Source organism: Haliaeetus albicilla, chromosome 18, assembly GCF_947461875.1.
Source record: "Haliaeetus albicilla chromosome 18, bHalAlb1.1, whole genome shotgun sequence".
Classification (NCBI taxonomy): Eukaryota; Metazoa; Chordata; class Aves; order Accipitriformes; family Accipitridae; genus Haliaeetus; species Haliaeetus albicilla.
The window spans coordinates 26,015,744-26,029,768 of record NC_091500.1 but is presented as its reverse complement, the minus strand read 5'-3'; the positions used below and the strand labels follow the sequence as shown (position 1 = coordinate 26,029,768).

Genomic DNA, 14,025 nt, shown 5'->3' with positions numbered 1-14,025 from the left:
TTAAACTCTCCTGTTACCCAAAGCTGTGTAACCCCATCTGAACGGCCTGCTGCGGCTGGGCTCTGCATGGCATGGACTGACTGTGGCTGGGGGCCATCTGGGCGAGAGCAGCGGGCACAGACCAGTAACCCCCGAGGGAGCCGCTGATGATTCCGTAACACAGACGACGTCTTCCAGCACCCGTGCCCTGGCACTGCCTCGTGTTTGATGTGATCTCCAGAGAACTCCGGAGGGACAAACTTGAGCCTGAGCTGCCACTTTGCACGGAGTGAAATGCGGGCAGCCTAGGGCTGCTGCTGCTTTGGTGGCACTGTGGGGCATCACCCGCCCTCGTGGCAACGTGGTGGGACCAGTGGCACCGAGGTGGTCACGGGTCCTCCCAGCAAGGGCTGTCTGCAGCGGTGGAGGTGATTCACACAGTGCCAACGGGGAAGGGAGGAGTGGGGTCGCAGAGCAGCGCAGGCTTCATGGCTAGGACAGCTCAGTGCATTGAAGGCGTAGTACAGTTGCCTAAATTTCTCTTGGCAATCTCTCCTCCTACAGGTAAGTTCATGAATCATTCAGTGAGTCGTGCTCATTTCCTCTATCCTGAAAAACGGTTTAAGGTTTCTTGGAAAGTGACTTTGGTCCAATGTGAGCAATGAAGAACGTCCTACCCAAAAGACTCCCAGGTCTGATGTCAGAGACAGCTCGGGCTGAAGGGAGGCATGGACCTGCACTGCTTTCACCCCGGATCTCTGCTCCAAATACTGAGCCACTGGGCACACCAGTGGCAGCCGTCGTGGCTGGCATCGGCACCTTGCTCTACAAGGCTGTCAGTCCTATTTGGTGGTGACTGCCTAACCCTCTGGGAGTCACAGGAGGTGAAGATGGAAAGATCTCCTCTGGAGATAGCTCCTCACTTAGCCGGCGTGCCAGCACGTGGGCTCTGTGCTGGCCTGCCTCACCCTCACCAGGCGCTCTGGCTGTGATTCCCCAGGCCAGCCAAGTGCTCAGCTTTGTGATAGCAGCCTCCCTGCGTCACCCTCGCCGTTGGTCCTTTGTCTCCTCCCGGTTCCCTAGTAAGTGAAAGTAGTAGATCTCAAGCGGTTGCTGGAAGAAGTTGCTTTTCCAGCATTCTGGACTTTACCGGAAAAGTACCTGAACCTATTTGTTAACAGTTGGCAATGCCACAGGCGAACTGCCTGCGTGGCTGCAGTGCTGTGCTTCATCCTGCCACCTTGGGTCACCAGGCACCTCTGTGCTGTCCCAAGACAAAAGCCACTGCACGCCTGCCCGTGCAGGGACACCACCTCCCTAGCAGCTGCTACCGCAGCGATGTACATCTCCATGCAATTCGTGTCGCTGCTACTTCTCCATGCTGAGCAACAGGATGGGCTTTGAACGTGAAAGTGGAATTACTGTGAGCTGGTTGGTACATCACTTGCTTACACACCTGTAAAAGGCCAAAATGTAGTCAACGTTACCGTCTTTAAATTAAGGCCTGTGGGTGGATTGGACTTTTTAAGATGTCCCTGCAACGTTTTCCTTGCAAAACTGATTATTTTTCTTCATAAATCAATTATTTCAAACCTTGTGTATGATCTTACCAGCATTTCACATGCAGGTTACAAATATATTATCTCTTGAGAAGGAAGCGTTGTGGAAGAAACACGCTATCTGTTTTGCAGATTCAGGTAAGGCAGAGGCAGATTATTTCTACAGCTGTAGGACAGAACACAGAGCAACAGACGTTCGGCTTCTATTGGTTTTAAAACAAAAATATTAGGGCTTATATACATTTACAGCAGACAACAACTGCCTTGTGAAGGGGCCTGATGCGGCAGAGCAGCATCTGCATAAAAGGACACTTTGTTCCAGCAAATGTCAGTAACCAAACCTGATGCTTAATATTATCATGACAAAATTGTAGAAAAAGGGAAATTAGAGAAAAATACTCGAAAATGAACCTGGTAGGGAGAAAACAGAATGAACTTCCTTTTCAGATTGCTCACTCTCCAGCATTCCCCCACGCCTCCCCCACGCAGCAGACTACAAAAGGACAATTATTTATTTACATTAGGATGCAACTAGATGAAGTGGGATGTTTAACTGAATATGCTCTGCATTTTGTCAGAGGCAACTTATTCTTTTACTACTGTGTCTGATACAATTGTGTAGCTTTTTGGCTATGACTTGCAAACACTGAAACTCATCTTTGTTCATCTGAGGGCAAGTGTGTGCTTACGCACATAACTCATATAGTGATAAGCACACATCTCAATGAGTGCTAGCGAATGGTGTACTCAAGTGCACCTTTATGCTTTAAGCATAAATAGAACTGAAGTAGAAAATGTACTTATGTGAATTATTCACATGTGTGTGTAAGGTAGGGCCATCCTGTAAAATTTTATTACTTTTGTAACCAGCATTTAAAAAAAACCCCACAAACCAAAGTGCATCCCTTAGTGTTGTCAAGCTCTCAGGCAAGCTAAACAAGAAACTAAATCTTCTGAAAATAAGGGTTCTGGAAAAATGCTAGCATACACTATTTGCAGCTTAACCCTGTAAGAGGTACAAAAACCTGTTAAAAACAATTGTGCTTCCCACTGGTATAGGACGTACATTGGCTTCAACTGTAGGGGCAGAGAGCACAACCAGTTTAACAAGCCATATGGCACATTCCAGGCTCCACGGAGCAAGAGGGCTGGAGGTCACTGTCGGAGAAGGCAGTTAAGTATAGACTTTTGGTACTTGGTGTGTATAGACTTCTGGTACTTGGTGTGTAAGTCTTCCTTTCCATGCCCACCTTGGGTTTCAAAACAGAAGTTGTATTTCCCATTGGTTTTCCACTCTTAAGTTCCCAACAACTGCTGGAGGAACAGCTAGCAGAGTTAAGTCGCTGGCATCTCTCACTCTAGGGTAATGAGGACCTGCAGGTCAGATGTTGAAATGGTCAATTCACCTCCACATTAGGCCATAAGTGACCTTAGAGTGGAGTCGTGCTGGCTTGTATCATGTTATTGATTGAGAGGGCTTGGAGGGATACTTGCAGAGGAAGTTAGTCTCTTAACCCTGGTTTCAGAGAGGAGGAGTCTGAAATCATTAATAGCGGTGATCTAAGAAACCCTTGCATTTCTATAAATATTAGGATCCTTTCTCTGCTGGCTGATGGAAAGCTGAGAAAAGAAGTGGAAAGATGCTAAAGAGAAAATTTTCAGGTGTGAAATGCTCTGGAAGTCCTGCTATTGCCTGCCTGTCAATGGCATGCTACCTTCTATTCTTACATACTGACTGTCCCCATGGGGAGAGAATCACATCCAGAAGGGAGTAAGGTCCAGGGGCTGGAAGTGTGGAAAGGAAAATAGAGAATAATCACAGGTAAGTGAGACAGTTTGGGATTTGTCAAGAAGACACAAACTAAGATTACAAACTAAGGGGGGGGGGGGGAGAAAGGGAGCCAACTAGAAGGAAATCTGAAAGCTTAACATGCTGTTATGTGGGGAGAGAGCTCTAAAAGCAACGGTGAGCAGATAACACCCCATTCACAAACTTCTCTTTGTCTGCCCCACATGGAGATGGCAGGAGATGCTGATGTTAGTCAAAGAAAGATGGTCACTAATTTTCACTGAATATCAGAGTTGTTTTGGTTTTGCTTAGACAAGGTCTGGCATTTGTTATTCAAACCGTCATGTAAGGAACCGCTGGCAAAAATACATCATAGTAAAAAAAAAATCAAGCTCAGTAGCACTGAGAACACCTGCCAGCTTCTAGGTAACCCACTTGCTCTTCAAAATGTTTGGGAAAACACCTAATGCTTTTTACATACCTGAGGCCAAGTGTTAAGTCAGCATGAGGATCACTGGAGAAAAGGACATTTTCTGTCTTTTAATTTCTCTCTTCCCTCTGCAAAGCTATTTTTTGTAAACATATTCCTGGGTTTGTAAGACGGTTACCTTGCACACTTACCCTGCTGGGTTTGGAGGGTGTAATTCAGTGTGGAGAAACGTTTCACGGGACATAATGTGTGACCTGCACTTTTCAAGTGTGCTGAATGCAGGCAGCGCCAGTTTGGAAAAACAATAACAAATGGGACCTTTGCTTTAAATAATATGAAACACCAAAGCTGCACTTCATTTCTGCAGCAAGGCAGGACTGGGTATATCCCAACGGGTCTTATTAGCCACAGATGAGGCTCCCTTCTCTACAGTCCCTATTTCCCCTGCTAATACAATAAGGCACAACAGTTTTGTGTGTGCACTGATTTCCCTTGCAAGTACATTTTAAATATTGCCTTATAATTTTGAACACAGCTCCAACCCAAATTAACATAATTCTGGTATGTTTTATATAGAGAGGAAAGTTCACAAAGCCTGATGGCACAAAACATTTTCCTATGCTTTGTCAAGAAATCAGTATCATGTCTGAAAAAAAAAATCTAAAAAAAAAATTAAAATATTTATACCTTATTGTTTTGAAGGAAGAGGCTAAATGGAAACAAGCTGGTGGGCAACAGCAGCAGCTGGGGAGAATATTCACTCCTAAGTTATTAGGGTATCTTTGACATTTCCCCTAGTTTTAACTCCTGGCTGGTCAATCTCAACCTAGACATTCTTAAGAGATCAGATGCCTTCAGGCATGCAAGATACAAATGACACTTCTATAGCATTTTCCAAAATACTTTACAAGCTTAGTGAAGTGACATTTCCAAAAGCCCCCTTAAGTTAGGAGACAGACTGTATTGTATTTTTCACTTTTATTTAGTCTAGTAACTGTGTTGAAGAGGACTTGCCTGAAATCTTGGTGGATGCCTCTGATAGGGTAAGAAATGTCAGTGTTGGAATAAATCACCCTCTGAAGACTTCTAATCCTCTCCCCTGTCCCTAAGGGAAGGCTGAAGGGACTGGTTTCATCTAAACTTTTAACTGCCTCAGTTGAGACAGCATCCTTTTGAGTAGTTTGGATATCAGCTGTAGCCCAAGCGCATGGTGAGGGATTCCTCCTGAATTTAGACCAGAATTTAGATCTATTTAAAGGAGACTAGACAGCTAGACTAGATGTAGGTGTCTACGAAGTTAGGTGAGATGAGTTTTCCCAAGTTGTCTACACTGTGATTAACTTTCATGCTTGAACTCACGTTTTCTTACCTTGCAGTCCTCTGACACAGTGGATGTGAAGTCCTTGTAGGAGTAGTCGCTAGACCTGGGATATCTCCTAGAGGTTATCATGGCCAGGCCTATAAATGATTAATCCATGCAAGCTACCCAAGAGTGAATTTGGATTTGTGAAACACTACCAGACACAGCTTGGTGCATATGTGTATGTGGGGAGAGCTTCAATCTCCCACATTATCCTAGATTCTGAGTCATAAGTCATGTCTGTCCAACAATGCTGGAAACACTGTTTCCAGCAGTGTAGTTTGACCTTTTATTCTTAAAAAAACCTGTGCTAACAGCAAAAGTCAGCACTCCCAGAAGCCTAGAGGGGAAAGCAGTCACTTCTCAAGCAAGCAAATGAAACATTCTTATGCAGGGTTCTGTTTCATTATAAACCACAAATTATTCCAGGCTGGATGTTAACAGAACACAAAACGTGGGCAGCCTGTTCTTCTCCAGCAATACCAAGAGTGGGCTTCTGCTGCACCGAGGACAGACAGCCGGGGCTCTCCGTGACACCTCTGCATGGCTCACCATCCCACCATGGCACATGCCGCTGACCTGGGCTCTCTGGAGCAGCAGCTGGAGGCCAGCAGATGTCCTGGAACATGCACCGTGGCATGGACACCTCTCTGTAGGTGACTGAGCCCCGCGGCAGGCCTTCAGAGGCTGGGGAGAAGAACCTCCCAAGATGTAAGAAGGGGACAGAGGGAAATAAGAAAGAAAAGAGCCTGAACCAGAAGGCTAGATGCCTCCTAAAAGACAAGATGTTGCAGTGCTGACTGTTTTGATGCCTTGTCCTTCAATGGTTCTAGCTCTAAATAAATAATCAAGCTTATTTTATTGTCAAGCATGGAACACATTGGTCTAACGGGCACCAGTGGTGGAGACTGATGGAATGAGGATCATTTTCAGCTCCATAGCAGCAAAGCACGTCTACAGGAAGGACCTGAAGGAGAGAGCCCTCTGTACTGTAACAACTCATTTTTTTGTTTGGTAGACTACAGTTCATACAACTTCCCTGTGTAATACAAGAATACCCCAGCTCAGTTATGTTCAGAGTGATTCAGCAGATTTTTACATAGTACACTGACCTTGCCTGCAGGTGATGTCTGCCAGAGTATTAACCAGCTAGATTAGACAGGCAGGATGGTGCACGGGAGTTCATGCTGTATCGACTCTTTGAAGTCAACAGAATTATCAGAAGAAAGCAGTCAGGAGTGCAGAGGGCAGTTTGTCTTCTGATGCTGCTCTTCATTCACTGTCTCCTACAGTTGTCTTTGGTGTGCATTTTCAACAGGCCAAATTCAGGGAAACATTTTTGACAGAAACAGAAGAAAACTTTCTATGTCTAGGAATGAAATTCAGCAGAGAAAACATCCTGAAGGAATATCCCCCATCACTAAGGAAGGGAAGGGAGCTTATGAAGGATTCAAGCTGAATTAGTTGATGTGACGTATATAAAGCAGCAATCTGTTAAAAGTAAAAAAAACACAGAAAATTAAAATAAAATTTTGATTGCTATCATAGTATTTTTTTAAAAACATGGGAGCTTTTCAGCTGTTCTGATTATTTTTAACTATCAGGTTGCCAAACAACGAAAATAGGAAGCATACGATTTTCTGCTGGCACAGATGTTCCCAATGATCATGACCTCTCATAAATCTCACATTTGTACATAGTCAGCATTAGTCAGGAATTTATTTTCTGTAGGTGAGAAGTGAGTAAACAGACCTAATTGGTTTTATTTGTTTAAGAAATGGGAGTTTCCCATTGGCAGAGAACTGTTTGCAATTCTCTTTGTAGGAGGGGCTACAGAACTGTATAACCTCAAGGCAAAGCTACTGACTGAGCTTAGAGTGAGTTATACTGTGTACAAGGTAAGTTTTTTGGATTTTTGGACTTTGGACATGCATAGGGAATTAGTGTACTTGAAACTAAGTCAGTGAATGGGTTTTATGGGTTGTATACTTGTATGTACTTTCTTTACTAACATGGTTATGTGCATCAAATATTAAATCATTAATCAACTTTCTAGGTGTACAGATTTAAGCAAAAGAAATGTAGATCTCAGAAGTGTGGAGTGCTTCCTCTCACACCCTTCTTACTGTAGAGAAGATGACATGTTATTTACAAAGGGAATATGCTTTTTTTTTTAGCCATTTTCTTTTGCTGCTGTTAATGCTTCAGTTTTATTGTTGACACGGTGTTAATAACTGTGAAGCTAGTATAAACTAGGCACTGTCTACATGTTTGCTGCTGATGTGCACGCACAGGTTCTGAACGGGGTGGATGACAGTCTGTCTAGAAACCGTTGTTGGTTTAAATTCCAGCAGAGTTGGGATTGGACCAAGCAGGTATTGCACTTTGGCTCTGCCTGTGGTAAAATCTACTGTTACCAGAGACAAAATTAAATTCCATGTCCTCAGGTGCTTGCCTAAAGAAATGAGAAGAATGGGGAGTGTTGCAAATGAGATTGAATGCTTACAATGGAGGGGGGGGGGAAATCCTTCCTGTCACTTTTATAATGGAGCATAATGGCTGCTGGAGAAAGCACAGCAGTTGCTGAGTTTGTATTGTGTATCTGATTAAACAGTAAACCGTATCCTGAAATAATGCCAAAATAAACAGAGCAGTGTATCTTGCACACCCTGCTTTTTGGTCAGAGCAGAACACTTTGGGATGCAAATGGGTTTTGATTTGCTTTTTCTCTGACATGGGCCAATTGCTCTCAGTAGAGAGTTCTGCTTAACTAACCTGCACATATAAAAGACATTTTAAGGCAAAATTATACAACGCAGTCTCTCAGTATAGTCTTCTACCTCCTCTGCTAATCTGATGAGAGTCTTGGACCATAAATCGTTCAAACAAGACAACTTTGATCAATGCTTGAGAACCAGTTAGAAGCTCAAAACCAGCATTCTGAATCTTTATTTTGCAAAACTTACAGTAGGAAATCAGGCACGTGGAAACATGTCTGGGAAACCCAAGCTCCACTACTTCAACGGACGAGGCCGAATGGAATCAATACGTTGGCTACTAGCAGCAGCTGGGGTTGAGGTTTGCCTCTGTTTTTTATACTAACATCATGTGACAAATATGTATTTTTACTCTTCCTTATAAAAAATGTGACTGACCAGCAGTTGCAAGCTCTGCATTTAGTGCATTGTTGACAAAGCCAACTATGACCACTAGTTTACCCTAAGCAGGGGGGCAAGTTCCTGTTTCACTTCCACGCATCATGTGCCAAGCCTACTGGTAGCACCACAAATGCCTCCCCCCTGTAGCTAGTGAAAGAAAAAATTTAAAACCACAGCAGCAGACCCTGGCTTTTTATCTTCTGATCACAGGGGTCGAGCACTTTCAATTCTGAAGACCTTCAGTTAAATCCCAATGTCCAAAACAGAAAAAAAAAAATATTATGCCTACTACAATGTAGCTTACCCCTGAAGGTACTGTATGTTATAAAACACACAGTAATTGTTTTTACCTCTAACGGGTTTTGATATTAAACTGGAGAGGGAGTGTGGGGATCTGTGTGTTTTAAGAGCCGTGATTTTTTTTGTCATGGTGATGGGCAATGTGCCAAAAAGCTGCACCGGGCACGTGATCTCTTCTCTTTGTCCCTCCTTTTGCCAGCTTGTGGCAAAGGAGCTATACCACTGTTCTGCTGCTGCAGTGTGAATTTACCTATCTTCTTCTCGCCCTGAACCACCTATTGCCAGCACTGACAACTGAAGCAGCATGGCCGTTGTTTGCTCAGCAGACAGGGTTTTGTGCCTTTCGGTCACTTCAGCTTTACCCAAAATCTTACCTGCACAAAAACATGAATCACATGTGAAAGGGAAGAGGAGAGGATGTGACAGAGGCAAAATAAATTTTTAAAGATATCACGTTCAAATCTGATGTCTTTTTTAAAAAATAAAATGCCCCAAAACACAGCTCTTTGTGCTGTCATTGTTTCATGCAAAGCAGAAGCTAAAATTTGCAGTGACAACACAACTTTTCTTCTGTATTTCCTGCAGTTTGAAGAATGTTTTCTGGAAACAAAGGATGATCTGACAAAGTTACAGAAGGGTAAATTTCCTTCACTTTTTAATGATTAGATAATAATAATTAGAATTGTTTCCCTTAGAACACCTAATAAGTCTTATGTCTCCTAAGAAGAAAATCTAGACTGGGTTGTACATGAGGTATCACAGATGCACACTGCAGTGTGTTAGGGCGGTATCATCCACCCAGTTGCTTCAGTCTTCACTGAATCACAGAATGGCTGAGGTCAGAAGGGACCTCTCGAGATCATCTGCTCCACCTCCCCTCTTCAAGCAAGGCCACCTAGAGACAGTTGCCCAGGACAGTGTCTAGTTGGGGTTTGAGTATCTCCAAGGATGGACACTCCACAGCCTCTCTGGGCAACCCATGCCAGTGTTCAGTCACTCCCACGGTAAAAAAGCCTTTCCTTAAGTTCAGATGATTGACTCTCCTTTGTTTCAGTTTGTGCCCATTGCCTCCTATCCTATGACAGGTTTTTGTAATCAGATCATCTTGAAATTCATTAGCATTTTAGGTTGACTACAAAGTTGGTTTATAATCCATATGAAATCAGAGCTCCAGATTTCTGAGTTTGAACTGTACTTCTGATGCATTCCTGTTTCCCAAGGCAACTACTCACCTTGCTATCTTTAGCTTCCATCTTTGTGAACATGACATTTGCATTTCCTCCAAACCGAATTACATGTCTGTGGTCTTATTTGGCTTTTCAAAGAACTCTGAGCTAGGGTTGGCATTTGCAGTCCTGGTCTGCTTTAGGAACAATGACTTGACCCCCCTGCCACCTGCCAGCTTTCAAAAATTATTTTGAGACATGAGCATGAATGAAAATATGCCCTTAATAGCAGACACTTTCTCTGCATGATTGCCTTACAGTGGATACGAAGACGGACATAGCTGATCAGTTATCTGAGTCAAGAAATATGAATCCATAAAGCAAATACTCTGACTCACTTTTCTGATCAGTTCCTGGAGGTATTTTGACTTCTTCCTTGCTAGAATAAGGCTTCTGCAGGCTAATAAGGGATTTACATAGCTACAGTCTCACACCAAGTGATATTTGGCTCTTGCAGGAATCTCATGAAACCCACTCGTTATTCCCTGCTTCACAACCGTACAGATGTATTCCATTCTATAAAGCCAATACAGTAGTCACAAAGATATTATATGCATTTATATTCACATTATATTTTGACAAGCCTTTAAATAGTACAGATTTCCATAATACTTACCAAAGCATGACAGGAACTGGCTGGGTCATACCCTTCAGTCCTTCTCATCTTTATTAACCTCCATAAAAATCATCTGGGTCAGGGCCATGCAGCACAGGACATGTCTTTTTTAGTATATGACTGCTAGAAGTTCTGCATTTGGGTGCTTCCTCAGACCTGAAGAAACTTCAAGAAGCTGATTGCTATAATACTAAGTTATTAACATGTTACTAAGAAATGGTTCTTGGTTTCATGGTAAGCATTTCCATACCTTGTTGTGAGAATGAGGAAGGCTGCCACTGAAAGGGCTATCAAACATTGGAACAGGCTGCCCAGGGAAGTGGTTGAGTCACCATCCCTAGGGGTATTTAAAAGATGTGTAGACGTGGCACTTCGGGACATGGTTTAGTGGTGGACTTGGCAGTGTTAGGTTAATGGTTGGACTCAATGATCTTAAGGGTCTTTTCCAACCTAAATGATTCTATGATTCAAAATAAAAAATAATACATGTGGTTACTTTGCCACCCACCTACTAATGGTTCTCCTTCAGAGACTGAATGTCTCCTTGTCTTGTCCCCTTTTCACTAGATGGATCCCTGCTGTTTCAGCAAGTGCCAATGGTGGAGATCGATGGAATGAAGATGGTGCAGAGCAGAGCCATCAGCAACTACATTGCAACGAAGTACAACCTCTACGGGAAGGATCTGAAGGAGAGAGCCCTGTACCGTAACAGTACCACCTTTGTTTGTTAGACTACAGTTCATACTACCTGTGTAACACAAGAGTATCCCAGCTCATAGTTAGATTCAGGGTGATACAGCAGCTTTTCATGTAGCACTTATTGATTGAGACTGCGGGTGATGTCTACAACAGTAATCATCAGCTAGATTAGATAGGCAGCATGGTGCAAGGGAGTTCATTAAGATCAAAGGTCAATACAGTTACCAGAAGAAAGTAGTCAGGAGTGCAGAGGGTGGGCTCTCTTATGGATGCTGCTTTTCATTTTCTGCAGTTGTCAGCAGTAGGCATTTTCACATCAAATTGAGGGAAATGTCTCTGATGGAAACAAAAAAATTATCTCTCTAATAAGCAGGAATTAGAATTAGAATTAATAACTCGTTATTAAAGGACAGGGCTATTAGGGCATATGGTTTGACCTGAAATGCTTCCAGTTAATTGCCACCAGTAAACACATGTCAAGATATTTCTTAGGAATTGTACAGACCCGCTGTTCAACTTAGCATGTCTGATTGGATTTTTAACACAAGTTTGGATAACACACGTGCCAATTTTGTATTCAGGTTCAAAAAAATACAGAGAAGTATCAGCCCTAGTGAAAAATGGAAAGGGTACAGTCTTTTAGTTTTTGGTTAGGCACTTTGCACTTGTCTTTCATCCATGCTTGCCCCTTGCCCGTGTCCTGAAGCTACTGCTCTCCGGTGGGGGGGGGAACTGCTCCAAGCTATGCGTGCTGGATAGAAGAGGTGGAGAGTTCCCAACATCTCAATGGGGTTATGCCAGTAGCTACAGTGCTATTCAGACCTACCCTGTTTGGCTTAACCAACTGGATCTATTCCTTTCAGAATTGATATGTATGTGGAAGCAGTAATAGATCTGAACGAGTTACTCATGACCCATACTTTCCAACCAGCGGATAAAAAGGAACAACATTTTGCTACTATTGTGGACAAGGCCACAAACAGATACTTCCCTGTCTATGAGAAGGTAGGTGGCAAAGAGGTAGTAGCTTAATTAATATTGTTTCCCTGAAACTCCATCCTGGACCTACACAAACAATTTTTATTGACGAAAAGAGAGAAGAAGAATTACCACTTAAATATAAATGCTATGGTTTTGGTGGGGCTGGAATGAGGACGGAGACAGGACACTACAGAGGGGACAGAAGTCACTACAAATCTGGGAGAGATGCAGAGCTGCAAAAACCCAGGACACACTGATCTCCCCAAATGTGCATGTTTCAGTCTGTATATTGTTTCAGACAAAAGACACTACAGCATCAGCTTTTACATAAAGTTTCCTCCTGAAGTGCAGAACCCCCTCTACCATACACGCTATGTAAAAGCATTCCAGCTCCTTCTGTAACAAAAGGGAGGATGGATTAGCTGGGTTTCAAGACCATGAGGCACAGAGAGAGCTCCCAATGCAATATTCCCAAAATTGAAGAGGAAACAGGTAAGTAAGGGAGCTGCCCATAATTTGAAAGAATCCAAGATATTCTTACTATGCCATCTGCTGAACTTAAGCCTCTTGTAAATTTTGTATAGGCATTTGCAGTGGTGGTTGTATCCCATAAAGCTTAGCCTCCAACTCAGCAGTGCTAATTACGTGAGCTACAGAAGTGAAGGCAAGAGGGGTACAACTGAGCTGCCAGAAAGAAATGCTGAAGAGAAAGGACTGACAAATTGTGCCTAGGATGACAGTGTGGTCAGATCATTCGTTTGTACTACAGATGTTCTTACTGCATTTCCTTCTTTCAAGGATAACTCCGTGCAGCGTATGACCTTGCTTTGAATATATCATATTAAGTCACAGAGAGGGGAAAAAAAAAAAAAGACATCTAATTCTGGTTCTCTGTTTTTAGGTTTTGAAAGACCATGGGCAAGACTTTCTTGTTGGCAACCGGCTTAGCAGGGCAGATGTACAATTACTTGAAACCCTTTTAATGGCAGAAGAGTGCAAGCCTGATATACTTGTCAAATTTCCCCTCTTGCAGGTAATTGAATGGACATTGAATGGCCAGTGAATCAAAGCAGGACCACTGATCTAAACTGGCTGAGAAATACGGGAGAGTGGGAGGGTGAGGAAAGAAGTGAAAGACAAAATCAAAATTAAATATCCTAAGTACTTTTAGCTGGCCTCAAGTACTGATGATTATTGCCACCTTCTGTCACTATAGCCACAAAAGCATAATAGCATGAAGCATATAGATTCTTCTGCAAGGTCAACCCGTAATGTTACTTTTAGAGCATGGATAACATCTAAATGTCTGACAGTTACCATGGTTCTTAAGCACAGTGATGTTTTGGTTTTGTTTTGTAGAGTTTTAAAGCCAGAATAAGCAATATCCCCACAATAAAGAAATTCCTGCAGCCTGGCAGCCAGAGGAAACCACCACTACAAGAAAAAGATGTACCAAAACTGATGAAAATTTTCCACTGAGCAGCAACCAAAACCCACAGAAACTCTATTTCATTGTCTTTGTGTTTGCTGATGCTGGCAAAATGAAATTAATGAAAGTAGTGAAAAAGTTTTCAATCTCTCTTTCATTAGCTACAGGACTGGTTTTAGCCTACTGCAAACACTTCCAAGGTAAATCTACATGAGCGTACCAGCAAATTAAATAGTTCACTGCATTAGGGGGACACTGGACAACACAGGATGTCTTAAATCACTTGAGAGAATACCTGAAATAAAGTCTTACTACTGACACTCAAACCTGGTTTGTTCAATGACTTCTTGCTGCTACTTATATACCTAAGGACTCTCTGATTCTGCCTTTCTGGCATTCCCAAGAGTTGCTGGAAAGTGAAGAGAGCTTAGTCCAAACAGTGGGTGATGTATCTGTTCTGGGAAATGTCAGGAAAAGCCTGCAGGTTCTGGTTTGATGG

At 42.9% G+C, this 14,025-nt stretch overlaps 1 protein-coding gene across 1 annotated transcript; it reads left to right on the top strand.

Moving 5' to 3' along the window:
* The first annotated feature begins 6,949 nt into the window (after positions 1–6,949).
* LOC104310359 (glutathione S-transferase) lies at positions 6,950–13,852 on the top strand. The gene is made up of 7 exons (XM_009925754.2): positions 6,950–7,015; positions 8,086–8,195; positions 9,161–9,212; positions 10,985–11,117; positions 11,980–12,121; positions 12,999–13,130; positions 13,457–13,852. The coding sequence occupies exons 2-7, from the start codon at positions 8,109–8,111 to the stop codon at positions 13,574–13,576; spliced, it is 666 nt and encodes a 221-aa protein (XP_009924056.1). The 5' UTR covers positions 6,950–7,015; positions 8,086–8,108; the 3' UTR covers positions 13,577–13,852.
* The last annotated feature ends 173 nt before the right edge of the window (positions 13,853–14,025 follow it).

Coding starts and splice junctions, on each gene's coding strand:
- LOC104310359 (XM_009925754.2), top strand. CDS start 8,109: ATGTCTGGGAAACCCAAGCTCCACTACTTCAACGGACGAGGCCGAATG. Junction 12,122..12,998: donor ACTTCCCTGTCTATGAGAAG/GTAGGTGGCAAA, acceptor CTCTGTTTTTAG/GTTTTGAAAGACCATGGGCA. Junction 13,131..13,456: donor TCAAATTTCCCCTCTTGCAG/GTAATTGAATGG, acceptor TTTGTTTTGTAG/AGTTTTAAAGCCAGAATAAG.